Genomic DNA, 14,715 nt, shown 5'->3' on the forward strand with positions numbered 1-14,715 from the left:
GCTGGGTACGTCGCCAGGGTAGGGATGGCACAAACCGCACGGAAAACCGAAACCGCACAATTCACACACAAACCGAACCAAACCGTGCAATCCATCGCAAACCGCAATTCATGTACTGCCCAGAAAAATATGTAAAACAGAGTATCTTATCCAGTCTCTCTGATTAAAACATTAGCGTATAAGACCAATCAGAGGATGACACAATTAAAATCACACCATTTTCACATTATAAGCCTATACAAACCATATGTAGGATATTTAGTGATAAGTCCGATTCTATTAGCCAATTGAAAGAGGGCATTTGGAACGCTCAGACAGCTCACATCAACTGACGACAGTTTAAGTGCAAGCGCAGGTTAGCACAATAGGCAGTTCTCAGACACATGCGAAAGGTCAAATTCAACTTGCGCATCATCACTTTATAACTGCAGTTATATAAATATTGTTTAATATTCCCAGTGCACCATTTATCATGAACTGAAAAAAAAGAATCGTAGAGAACCGAAAACCGTGACCTTGACACCGTGATATGAACCGAACCGTGAACTTTGTGAACCGTACCACCCCTACGCCAGAGCCGGTGCCTCTGAGCCGGTGCCTCTCCATTCACTTTGTAGAACCTGGTCACCTTGTCAGCCGGTATCCCTTACTTGTCGGCTATGCATGTAACTGGTGAATTTACTATCTCCACAAACTTGGCGGGTCAAGAATGAAACCGGCAACTGTCTGGCAACAAGTGTGACGCCCGAACAGTTTACCCACGACTGACATCTCTTAACAAGGAATGTGTGTCTGTGAGTTTAAGCATGTGACAAGATGTATGTAAGTATTGGTGAGGTCTGTAACATTAACAGTAACAGTATGTGACCAGGTGTAAGTATGTGACAAGGTGTTTGTAACAGTAACAGTAAGTATGTGACCAGGTGTTGTGTTGTCTGTCCCCTGCCTGTAGGTGGTGGTCCTGACGGAGCCCAACCCCGCCTCCTCTGCCTCCTCCCCGTCCCCCTCCGTGGGGCTCCCTGGCATCACGGTGACCTCCCTCGGTCCTCCCGTCACCCCCTGCAGCATCTCCGGCGCCCCGGCCCAGTTCACCAGCCTGCAGCCGGTCACCGTGGGACCCCTGACGCCCTCCGACCCCTCACGACCCCTGACCCTCGACAGCTCTGGCATCCTCACCGTGACCTTTGACACCGTCAGCGGGTCGGCCATGCTGCACAACACCCGCGCGCCGCACGAGCTGACGACGGTGGAGGGGGTCGGGGTCAGCATGGGGGCACCGGGGGTCGTTGGGGGGTCGACGGTTGCCACTACGGCAGCGGGCCCCCAGTCCGTGGCCCACTTCATCAACCTCACCACCTTCGTGAACCCCATCTCCCACCAGCTGGAGCAGCCCGCCCTCACCTGGCGGCCCGTCACCCCTGCCGACGGAGCCCCACACCTGGCCCCGACGACCGCCGGAGCCCTGGACACCAGCCAGACGGCAGTGGTGGTGGAGCAACAGGTAGGCTACTTACTGAAGCCAGTGTTTTTCAACCACTATGACGGGAAACACTAGACTTAGACTTAGACTTCTTTATTGTCCATTAAACTTACATGAAATGGAAAATTTCCTTTGGTGATGGCACAAGACCCACAAGACAAACACACATCGTAGTCAACACAATAAAGAATAAATATATCTATATACAGTATGCGTAGATAATAAGAGGAGATAAAACATGTGGAATAAATTAATGTCATTACTCTATCCAGGTCACTCAGTGAACATTTTAAAAACTATTAAAAAATCACCATACTGCTAAGAGATGCACACAGAGCTTACGATGCACTGTGTTGTATAAAAACACTAAACACTAGTGTGCCATGAGCTTACGATGCACTGTGTTGTATAAAAACACTAAACACTAGTGTGCCAGAGCTTACGATGCACTGTGTTGTATAAAAACACTAAACACTAGTGTGCCATGAGCTTACGATGCACTGTGTTGTATAAAAACACTAAACACTAGTGTGCCAGAGCTTACGATGCACTGTGTTGTATAAAAACACTAAATACTAGTGTGCCAGAGCTTACGATGCACTGTGTTGTATAAAAACACTAAACACTAGTGTGCCAGAGCTTACGATGCACTGTGTTGTATAAAAACACTAAACACTAGTGTGCCATGAGAGCTTACGATGCACTGTGTTGTATAAAAACACTAAACACTAGTGTGCCATGAGAGATACGATGCACTGTGTTGTATAAAAACACTAAACACTAGTGTGCCATGAGAGATACGATGCACTGTGTTGTATAAAAACACTAAACACTAGTGTGCCAGAGCTTACGATGCACTGTGTTGTATAAAAACACTAAACACTAGTGTGCCATGAGAGTTACGATGCACTGTGTTGTATAAAAACACTAAATACGATGCACTGTGTTGTATAAAAACACTAAACACTAGTGTGCCAGAGCTTACGATGCACTGTGTTGTATAAAAACACTAAATACGATGCACTGTGTTGTATAAAAACACTAAACACTAGTGTGCCAGAGCTTACGATGCACTGTGTTGTATAAAAACACTAAACACTAGTGTGCCATGAGAGGAGCACACAGAGCTTACGATGCACTGTGTTGTATAAAAACACTAAACACTAGTGTGCCATGAGAGCTTACGATGCACTGTGTTGTATAAAAACACTAAACACTAGTGTGCCATGAGCTTGCGATGCACTGTGTTGTATAAAAACACTAAACACTAGTGTGCCATGAGAGCTTACGATGCACTGTGTTGTATAAAAACACTAAACACTAGTGTGCCATGAGCTTACGATGCACTGTGTTGTATAAAAACACTAAACACTAGTGTGCCAGAGCTTACGATGCACTGTGTTGTATAAAAACACTAAATACTAGTGTGCCATGAGAGGAGCACACAGAGCTTACGATGCACTGTGTTGTATAAAAACACTAAACACTAGTGTGCCATGAGAGGAGCACACAGAGCTTACGATGCACTGTGTTGTATAAAAACACTAAACACTAGTGTGCCATGAGAGGAGCACACAGAGCTTACGATGCACTGTGTTGTATAAAAACACTAAACACTAGTGTGCCAGAGCTTACGATGCACTGTGTTGTATAAAAACACTAAACACTAGTGTGCCAGAGCTTACGATGCACTGTGTTGTATAAAAACACTAAACACTAGTGTGCCATGAGAGTTACGATGCACTGTGTTGTATAAAAACACTAAACACTAGTGTGCCAGAGCTTACGATGCACTGTGTTGTATAAAAACACTAAACACTAGTGTGCCATGAGCTTACGATGCACTGTGTTGTATAAAAACACTAAACACTAGTGTGCCAGAGCTTACGATGCACTGTGTTGTATAAAAACACTAAACACTAGTGTGCCATGAGAGCTTACGATGCACTGTGTTGTATAAAAACACTAAACACTAGTGTGCCATGAGAGATCATCTGGTGTGCTGTGGAAAATTATAGAAAGACTGTACAGTACATTGTTAATAATATAGACAAAAGGGTTTTTATTTTCAGTTAACATTTACAATCGGTGGTGTGCCTTGGCATTTTGTCCTCGAAAAAGCTGTGCCTTGGCTCAAAAAAGGTGGAAAATCACTGCCTTAAAGGGGTATGCCACAATTTTGGGGCTTAATACAGTTGAAATCGTTGGCCAGGGTTTATAAAGATGATAAAGTGTCGTATTTTTCTTGTAAGCCCTTGTCTTGCTTTAAGACAAGTTAAAAGAGGGAGCATGTCGCTAAGCTAGTGAAAGTCAATGGATCCGTGTAGCATGCTACAGACAACGCTTAACATGAAACATAAGAGTCTTTACCACCTTTATAAACCCCAGCCAATGATTTTAACTGTATTAACCCCCAAAATAGTGGCATACCCATTTAACCCACTGTTGGTGAGAACCCCTCGTCAGGAAGTGAATGAATGAATAAATGGCTGAGTGAGTGAGTGAGTGAGTGAGTGAGTGAGTGAGTGAGTGAGTGAGTGAGTGAGTGAGTGAGTGAGTGAGAGAGAGAGAGAGAGTGAGTGAGTGAAGGATGGAAAGAAGGAAGGAATGCAGGAAAACAGTATAGTGAGTATATGTGAGTATAATGAGCAAGTATCGAGGTGGTGCATCACTACATTGAGAACAAGAGAGCTCATAGATATTGAACACTAGATGGCATTTCCAGCCTTCTGGTGTGGCCTGCCTCAGGATCCGGACCTTTTCACAGACGCTGTTTTACCGCCACCTACAGGACAATGTGTGTATTGCCTTATTTGTACAGTACAACTAGACATGCCTATGTTGTGACGTCTCCATCCATTCATTTACTTCCTGACAAAGACTTCTGGTCCAATAGCATTAAATTGTTTTATCACCCAGTGAGCAGACGGAACATCTTCTGATTGGCTGAGCAGGTGTCCTTTATTCCCCGGTAGCAGGACACCTATGATGTCATGCGGGCGTCCAAGTTGCTTCTTTTCTAACTTTCTGGCGAAGTGCCGTTACTAGTTCTATCGCATCTGGTTGTCTAGTCAAGACCGCGTCGTTAGTTCTATCGCATCTGGTTGTCTAATCAAGCTCCGTTACTAATTCTATCGCATCTGGTTGTCAAGTCAAAAACCCAGTCGTCAATTCTATCGCATTTGGTTGTCAAGTCACCCCAACATTCTGAGCGTCCTTACATGCCTCCGATAGAGGCGCGTCTCACTAGATTAGGAAGTGGTGCCCATAGCAACGTACCAAGCGCAGTGGTGAATCTACTTTCTCACGAAGCCTTAGATCAACATATTAATAAATTAATACTTAAATGCTGGTAACCGGGTGATAAGCGGAATAGCGGCCTACAACCTTTCAAATGTACTCAAACCTATGAAAATGCACCATCTCTATCAGCAAAAGTTTCATGGAACCCCACTCCGACTGAACTGTTTTTGTCTGACTACCTTTATTTCCCTGCAGGTGGGTGTGGGAGCGACGGCAGTTCCAGCGCAGGTGCAGGTGCAGGTCCAAGCCCAGGGCACCGTGCAGCAGTTGGCCCCACAGCAGCAGGTGGTGGTGGAGCAGACGCAGCAAATCCAGGTCCAGGCTTCAGCTGGGCCTACACAACAACAACAGCAGCAACAGCAGCAGCAGCAGGCCGCACAGGCCCAGCAGATGTTCAGCTACTGAGGGAGATCACAGCCTGTAGTAGTCTACAAACAGCCTCCCCACTCGCTAGTCGACCCATGGCTGCAGTCCATCTACTGTAGGGGGTGCTGTCGAGCGAGCGAGCGCAGCCCATTCCATTCTGAATGGATTCTGTGCTCCTCCATTGGCGCCCCTAGAGTGCAGTACCACCCGGAAAAGTCGCTAGTGAACTCTCTCGTCATATCCATACAACCTGAGGAGATCCTCAGTTGAAGCTCTGGGTTAGCCTTCGTCTGTGCTAGCTAGATAGCTAGCTAGCTCACAAAACCACAGGTACTGCAGATGGCTACTGACTAGGGTTGCCAACCGTATCGTGAAATACGAAATCATCCCATATTTAGAAATAAAAATTCGGCTTTGTATCGAGCTGAAACGGGACACAGTTTTGTCAAAATGCAGGAAATTGCAGCTAAGAAATGAATTATTTCCTGTGGGAATGATGTGACCTCTATTTGTTTTCACAGACAGTTGGCAACTCTACTACTGACAGAGGTCTATCTCTGGGCTATGTATCTACTCAGAAACTACAGACACTGCAGTTGTTCAGCCAAGGAAATGAGCTCTTGGTGTCACTAGAGCTTCAGCCGCTGTCTGCTAGCTCAGATAGGCACACATGCTAGATATTCATCTCAAATGCAGACACCACAGTGTAGGTGTATGTAGATTAGCACAGCAGACACTTTACATTACACATTACAGCAAGTGAGAGACGTGTCTCTCTGGCCACTATAACCTGTTCAGACACAGACTCAGTTTATATCCAGCCATGAAATAATAAAACAACAAAAAAGATTTTAAAGGGACACTGTGTGAGATGTTTATTTGTTTATTTCCAGAATTCATGCTGCCCATTCACTAATGTTACATTTTTCATGAATACTTACCACCACCATCAAATTCTAAGTATTCATAATGACTGGAAAAATTGCACTTTTCATACATGAAAAGGGGGATCTTCTCCATGGTCCACTATTTTTAATTTCCAAAAATAGCCATTTTTAGCCGCAAACATGACTCTACTTGGACCTTACTAGAAAATATTTGTTTATTACTTAGTAAACTTTCATGTAAAGATCAAATTTGGCAATAGGCAGCCCAGTTTCAATGAGCAGTATAGTTGCAGTACCGTTTTTGACCATTTCCTGCACAGTGTACCTTTAAGTGTGCAGACTCCTCACTCTGAACACTACCGTCAGCCTTTGTCCTGTCCTGCAGCTTTCCCTGTGATGGTGTGTGCAGTCTTCACCCTCAACCAAATTCTGACTCGGTCATTGTTTGTTTTTCTGCTACTGAAAGAGATCTAGCCACCAACCGTGCAGGCTCAGATACAGACCATACAGATTGCTGAGGAATATTGTGGTAATGAGATGTGAATTTCTAGACCAGGGGTTCCCAACCTTTTTCAACTTGGAGCCCAGGTGAAATTGCCACAAATGTTTGGGGCCCACCTCTGACCCGATTACGAATAAAACTCACATAAATCAGCAGTAACACACACCAAAATGCGATTATAATTTTTAGAATATTATTTCAAGGCCCACTTGGTATACCTTCAGGGCCCACCAGTGGGCCCCGGCCCATAGGTTGAAAATCACTGTTCTAGACGATACATATGGTGTGTGTTTTCATCATTGTGCCTGAATCCCTGTTGAATCAACAGTGACGTACTGTAGCCTACACCTCATAAGCAAAGCCAGTCAACTTCCTGATCAGCTTCATGACTTTTTATGTTTACTTGCAGAAATTGGGGTTTGACTTTTTAAAAATCCTGTGCCATTCTCTCATGAGGAAGGGTATCGTGTAGCCATGAGGCGATTGAAAGGACCTGTTAAGCATTGGTCCTTTTTCTAGTGCTAAAGACACTACTGTGCCATATGAGATCAGAATGCAGCCGCATGTTCGCACTTGTTGATCGACTTTTGTCTGTATTACAGTATATATGTCTTGTTTACTGTGCGTCAGCTGCGACTGCGTATGTGTGTGCAAGGTACTGTGTGTGTGGTGCATCGTCTCTGACGGGGTCCATCACTGCTATGTCACGTAAAAAACACTACCTCTGTCAAGCTGGCTTGAAGGCACATTACCCTGGAGCATTCCAAGAATATGGTTCACTTAAAGGTACACTGAGTAATATTTTTAGCAGTTTTTCTCCAGAATTCATGCTGCCCATTCAAAAATGTTGCCTTTTTCATGAATACTTACCACCACCATCAAATTCTGATGACTTTTCATACAGTACATGAACAGGGGGATCTTTTCCATGTCCACCATTTTGAATTTCCAGAAACAGACATTTTTAGCTGCAAAACGTACTGTACTTTGATCATACTACTAAATGTTGGTTCATTATTTAGTAAATATTAATGAAAAGATCCTATTTGGCAGCTGAGTGCACAGTTTCAATGAGCAGCATAGTTGTGATACTTACTCTGGCCACCATCCTACACAGTGCACCTTTAAGAAAATGAGGACAGCCAGGCTGTTTTATTTTATTTATACATAGCTCGGGTTTATCGTAGCCTCTTCCTACAGACGGGACCGTCGACGGGCCTGTTCACTTTTAGCTGAAAACAACTCAACTACATCATAACAACATTTATACTGTATGATAACGCAGAGAGCCCTAAAGTAATCGATTACAGGCCTCCGCACATCGGCTCCGACAGCACTGCGGAGCACTTTCACTTCCGACAGAATTCTGACCCCCAAACCCAATTTCACACGAACATAGCATTGATAGTCAATGGGCAGCTCCGAAAAAATAGAACTCGTCTCTAATCGCAAACCGACATCCGGGAATGTCCGCGGACATCTGCGCCAGTGTGCGGGGTTCTATTGAAAACAACGGAATCAAACTTTTTGTGGAGCAGTGCTCAGCACTTTATCGGATCCGATGTGCAGAGGCCCTCAGACTTGGTGACCATAAGACCATTTTGGTGACCATAAAGTTATAGAGCCTTGACTACTAAGGGGTTAGTTAACCTGGTGAACAACTGAGCCATATTCTTGGAATCCCACTCTGGCTTTGGCAGTTTAGCAGTTTTGTTTGATTCAGCAGCTCTTTACAATCATTGACTCTACAGCAGTGTTTCCCAACCTTTCTTGTCTCGCGTACCCCCTAAGCCTTTTTGTTGTACCTCAAGTACCCCTAGCCCATGCTCTCTATCTATTCCTTTATACCAATATGACTATGCTCCATTCTCCACGTACCCCCTGAGGTGTGCTCGCGTACCCCTAGTGGTACACGTACCCCTGGTTGGGAAACACTGCTGTACAGTATGCTGCCCTCATTGGTACAAAGGTCATTTTGCAGGTGTAATGTAACACTTACATCATTGAATTTACAGTGACAATTACGGTATTGGAACCTAATCTGCTAAGGTGGAATTAACACTCTCCTGAGAACTGAGTAGTGTGTATGGTGTGTACGTAGTGCTTATTGGCTAAGCCTTACGTAGTTCAAAGGTAATAGTTTTGAACATGACTACTGCAGTAAGAGTGCACTCACCAAGGAGACAAGCGATGATTTATTACGTTATCAACTTGAACCAAAGATGGGAGAACAATGTGTGGATTGCCTTAATTGGTTGACTTGGGATTGAAATCGAAAGTGCACTGTAAAATGTTTTATTTTCTTTTGTCAGATATGTGTGGACTTTGATTCTGTGTTGTTGATTGCATTGACATTGGAAATATGTAAAGAAGGAACTGCTGCAACACAAGGACTTGATGGCCATGGGGGAAAAAAGTACTGTCTTCAAATATGTAGATGTACATTTTGCTTGTCAATAATTGTTTTTTTTTTTTTATTCCTAAGAAACGGAAGGCCTTTTTTGATACCAGACTTGATGTTTGAAAACATTGGCATGTACTTCGGCACCGTTTTTGTTGCGTGTAAATATAATCCTGTTGGCATAATGATGTATGAGACATCACAGGTAGCGTATGCACATTGTGGATGAAGAGAAACTAACATGCCATAAATAAACTACTTTGTCCCTCTTCCATTGGCTGGTGTAAGAGTGCGTTCTGCATGTACATATGTTACTAGAGATGCACCGGATCCGGTTCCGGATCCGGCAGGATAATAGGGTTTTTCACAGGATCCGGGTCCGGCAGGATCTTAAGTAGTGGATCCGGTTCCGGATCCGGCAGGATAATAGGGTTTTTCACAGGATCCGGGTCCGGCAGGATCTTAAGCAGTGGATCCGGTATCCGGCATGTTACCTAAAAATCAGGGTCTGGTGCATCTCTAGCCTTGGTTTTTCAGTCAGTCTTTCACAACCCCAATCACTGCATGGAGTGAAAGCCCTTTGGAAGCGGCCGTTGCAGGCAGTGTGGCAATAAGTCAATGAGTCTTAAAAATAGTTTGAGCCAACGTAATAAAAAGGGCCCACGTGTGCGAGTAGACTATGTTTCAACCCGATTCAACGAATCCGGTATCCGGTTCCGGATCCGACAGGATCTTAAGCAGTGGATCCGGTATCCGGCAGGATCCTAAAAATCAGGATCTGGTGCATCTCTATGAAGTGGGCTCCAAGCAGTAAATCAGGGCAGCCATGGATAAGCGATTAGGGCGTCAGACTTGTAGCCCAAAGGTTACCGGTTCGACTCCTGACCCTGGTGGGGGGAGTAATGAACCAGTGCTCTCTCCCCATCCTCCTCCATGACTGAGGTACTCTGAGCATGGTATTGTCCCACCTCACTGCTCCCTTGGGGTGCCATTGGAGGCTGCCCCCTTGCACGGTTGAGGCATAAATGCAATTTCCTTGTGTGCACTTGTGTGCAGTGGAATGTTGTGTCACAATGACCATGGGAGTTGGAGTTTCCCAGTTGGGCTTTCTTTCAGTATAGAGCAGTGACTGAACCAGAGGTAGGCCTATGTGTTACCACTAAGGGTACGCGGGCAGCACACTGCAAGGCGCACTTGGGAAAAAAAAAATATTTAAAAGTTGCACAGTATAATATTGTTAGCACCTTCTTTCCAGAATTCACACACACTCAAAAATGTTGCCCTTTTCATGAATACTTACCACCACTACCATTCACTTCTGAGTGTTCATTAAGACTGGGAAAATGGCATTTTTCATACATGAAAAGTGGGATCATGTCCATGTCCCACCATTTTGTATTTCAAAACTTACTGTACTTTTATTCTACTACTAAATGTTAGTTCATTGTTTAATAAAAAAACTGTAATGATGTATAAACACAGCTGTCCTCATGCAAACATCAGGTGGCAGCCTTGCAAAACTGAAGAAAATCCAAGGCACTGTCCTTTTGAAAAAGTTAAAAAGCCTTTATTGTGATGACTTTGTCATATTAGACATTTAAAAGACCCCGTCGCAGCTCGGCGGTCATGCCTTCTTCAGGGAGTCAAACCAAAGAAGAAGGCATGACTGCCAAAACGCATTGGGGTCTTTTAAATGTCTAATATGGCAAAGCCATCACAACAAATAAAGGCTTTTTAACTTTTTCAAAAGGAGAGTGCCTTGGATTTTCTGCAGTTTGCATCTTCAATTTTTTTCCCCTATCCAAAGAGCACCTCAACCAAACTTTGTTAGAGTCCAGGAAGCGCTCCTAAACAAACTTTTTCCAAAAATATAATGGACAGAATAGTTGAGCCAGACAATTAACCATAACGTCCCCACGACTTTCAAAGCCAAATTCACACCTTTGGTTGCAACCATGTGATTGGTTGATTAGAAATGTGTGCCAATGAGCAGTTGGACATGTGTGCCTAATGAAGTGGCTGGTGTCTGGGTCAACTATTCTTTCCATTATATTTTTGGAAAAGGTGGCGGCGGGGATAAGCTAGATTCATCTCAAAAGTGGTATGGAAATCCACCATCCACACCTACCTAATATTACACCCATGGTGGCAACTCAATGCATTTATTTTGGACACATGGTGGTGGTGGTGGTGGTGGTGGTGGTGGGAGGGGGGGGGGGGGGGGGGGTGGAAGGACAGAAGGGTCAGAAGGACACATCTGAGAAAGGGGGGGGTGGGGGCACTCAGTCAGTTGCAAATGGGGGACAATAGTCTATTTCATTTTATAATACTAAGAGGGGTGTTTGCAGTATTTAGTTCAGGTCAAGGGGGCGCTTGATCATAAAAGGGTTGAGAACTGCTGCTCTAGACCTTCAGGTGCTTGTAAGCATAGCGAACACACACACACACACACACACACACACACACACACACACACACACACACACACACACACACACACACACACACACACACACACACACACACACACACACACACACACACACACACACACACACACGCTGCAATTCAAACCGAGCATCAGAACGGGAGAGAAGGGTGCATGTCTGTCTGTTGGTGCTATACCTGACCAGCTGGTTTGACTCAGTGGTGTAGTCTACTTTTTTATGGTGGGTACACTGTATATCTCAGCATTTTTTGAAGTGGGTATACTGTATATATTTGTGCTATTCTAAATAATGGATCAAACAATTTTCAGGGGGTATACTGAAATCCCTGAAATTTAGAAGTGGGTATACTGCGTATACCTGCGTTCTACGAAGACTACACCACTGGTTTGACTCATTCAGAAACTGCTGATCTACTGGCATATTCACACACAACACAACCATGTCCAGGGTTTACAGTGAATGGGCCGAAAAAGAAGAAATATCCAGAGGGCGTGAGTTCATTGCCGTTATTAATTTTCCTCTAGATTAATAAATGATACTCTAGCACTCTACTACTGTATGTGTGTGAGGTGGGAGGTGGGGTCTACAGTGCTATGTTAAAAGGTGTGTGTGTGTGTGTGTGTGTGTGTGTGTGTGTGTGTGTGTGTGTGTGTGTGTGTGTGTGTGTGTGTGTGTGTGTGTGTGTGTGTGTGTGTGTGTGTGTGTGTGTGTGTGTGTGTGTGTGTGTGTGAGGTGTGAGGTGGGGGGTCCACAGTGCTATGTTAAAAGGTTTAAGCTGCTGCCTGTGATTTGCGCGTGTGCCACTCAGCGGTTGTGAGCGAGAACCAACTGTGATGTGTCAGTCGGGGGCCTGGGTGTAATATGTTAATCCCCAATCAATTAAGCACGCTCACATCACCTCACATCACCAGGGGTTGGACTGGCCATCTGGCATAGCCGGCATTTCACGATGGGCCCGTTTCCTCGTGGGCCCCTATGGCTACGGGACTGGACTGGCCATATGGCATAGCGGTCATTTCCCAGTGGGCCCTGCACCCTCATGGGCCCCTATTTTCTGCGCCGTTAATTATTAGTGGGGGGGGGGCCTTTAAGCCAAACGTGCCTGGGCCCTATTTCTCCCCATGTCCAGGCCTGCCTCACATCATCGCAACAAACTGCTGCTGAATATTTAAAGACCATACAGAGGAAAAAGGGCCATGATCCAAGTATGGAATGACAGTAAGAACCGAACCATGTAGCCAAAAAGCAAAATAAATTAAAATTGCATCTTACAGTAAGATCTATGGGAGGAGAAGTTGCCTACTCAGACTTGATGGAAATATATGCCACATGCCTTCATTTTGGCAGGAGTAAATAGACAAAGTAATGATGATGATATTGACTTCTTATTGCTGACGAGATTGCATTTTTTCAAACAATATGATGAGCTGCAATAAAAGGATCCGGCGGCTCTAATATCCACATGATGGAAAATAATCATTAGGAAGATACAGTACCGGTCAATGTCCAGCAGAGGACAGTGTTTTCATGTTTTGTAAGATTTTAGTGCAGATGTTCTGTAGGCCACTGCACTGCCTGCATACTGTGTGTATGTGTGTGTGTGTGTGTGTGTGTGTGTGTGTGTGTGTGTGTGTGTGTGTGTGTGTGTGTGTGTGTGTGTGTGTGTGTGTGTGTGTGTGCGTGTGCGCAAGCGTGCGCGCCTGTGTGTGTGTCAATTCTGCCATAGCCTAAGAGTGGCAATCCTTGTAATTACTGCTTTATTGGGCAGTAATAGACGTGACTAAAATGTATAGGCCTGTGTTGTGTAGGGCATGCAGGTGCTGCACGCACGCGCACACACACACACACACACACACACACACACACACACACACACACACACACACACACACACACACACACACACACACACACACACACACACACACACAGATTACACATTTACCATGGCAGACGTCTATGTAGCCTACCCTTATTTGAGATACAGAACATGATTTGTTTGTTTGAGACAGCTCAGCTGGCGTATCCATTAAAATAATTCTAACATCATTGTGTTAGTGGTGTACAGTAGCCTAACGCGTCCTTCTGCTCACACATGGAGGGAGAGAGAGAGAGAGAGAGAGAGAGAGAGAGAGAGAGAGAGAGAGAGAGAGAGAGAGAGAGAGAGAGAGAGAGAGAGAGAGAGAGAGAGAGAGAGAGAGAGAGAGAGCAGCTGGTGACAGGCCTCATTGCTTTACGTAACTAAAAGTCTTTTCTCCACCTCTCATGCGGAACTGTTCGAGATGTTGCTGCGGTCGGGCCTGCTCCAAATGTGAGACAGCGCGCTCATAGTGTGCTGTTCTGCTGGAAATCCCGTTCCCAGCTCCCGAGTTAAAGGAACCTCTAGCCTACCCTATACCGACGAAAAAGTAACCCACTCCGCAGTCCGTTTGACGTCACTAACGAGCGGGAGCCCGGCCACGAGAGATGGCAGCATGCGACCAACCAGAGAGCGCAGCCAGCGCCGTGTGTCTTATGTGCAAAGAAATAGGACAGTGCATTGAAATGCGCTTTAGCTCAGTTGGACAGCAGGTGCTTCCGGCTAGATGTGTTGGACAGAGTCCAGTTTAGCAGATGCGGCTCTTTATTTCGTGATTGAGCCATTGGTGAGGAATGGATAGTAACGCGGAAGAAGAGGTGCCTTTTGCCTCTGAAACGGCGATCTGTGCGTGCGTTACGTTAGCCGGCGATGCCCGTGCATCCGCGCTGGATGAAATGAGGATTGTATCTCTTTAACGTATCCTGACGTCACTCTGATGCAGATCTCAAAGCTTCAAAAGATTTTTATGGAAAAAAGCTGAATGTCTGCACTTCAGCTGTAATGCCACGGCATTGCTTATCCACATGCGCAAAAAAGCGATGTCCCCTCCACCGAAACGTCCCTCACACAAAGTCAATTCTGTCGCCTACATCTCTGTCGAGTGCAGAAATAATCATGTACACTGATTCCCGATGTAACACTTGGATACAAGGGATGTAAAGGCGGCGGGGTTGAGAATCGCAATCAATCTGCAGTAGCCAGTGTGAATGTGTGTGTGTGTGTGTGTGTGTGTGTGAGTGAGAGAGAGAGAGAGAGAGAGAGAGAGAGAGAGAGAGAGAGAGAGAGAGAGAGAGAGAGAGAGAGAAAGGGGGCGGGAGATGATGCTGGATTTTTTTTCCTAATGCTGGCCAGCTGAGGAGACGCGGAAAGAGGGCCATTGATGGAGCTGCCGGCGCGGCGCAACAATATGATTAACATCACTGAAAATATCCAGTAACATAATTAAGGGATAGGATAGGCTTGGGAA

At 45.1% G+C, this 14,715-nt stretch overlaps 1 protein-coding gene across 1 annotated transcript in view; it reads left to right on the plus strand.

The window, feature by feature from the left end:
• prdm15 (PR domain containing 15) overlaps positions 1 to 6,005 on the plus strand; it is a 40,597-nt gene extending 34,592 nt beyond the window's left edge. The window contains exons 25-26 of the mRNA XM_063204194.1: positions 953 to 1,501; positions 4,979 to 6,005. Coding sequence (XP_063060264.1) covers positions 953 to 1,501; positions 4,979 to 5,188 — 759 coding nt within the window. The 3' untranslated portion in view covers positions 5,189 to 6,005. The remainder of the gene's footprint in view (positions 1 to 952; positions 1,502 to 4,978) is intronic.
• The last annotated feature ends 8,710 nt before the right edge of the window (positions 6,006 to 14,715 follow it).

Source organism: Engraulis encrasicolus, chromosome 7 (genome assembly GCF_034702125.1).
Source record: "Engraulis encrasicolus isolate BLACKSEA-1 chromosome 7, IST_EnEncr_1.0, whole genome shotgun sequence".
NCBI classification, from domain to species: Eukaryota; Metazoa; Chordata; class Actinopteri; order Clupeiformes; family Engraulidae; genus Engraulis; species Engraulis encrasicolus.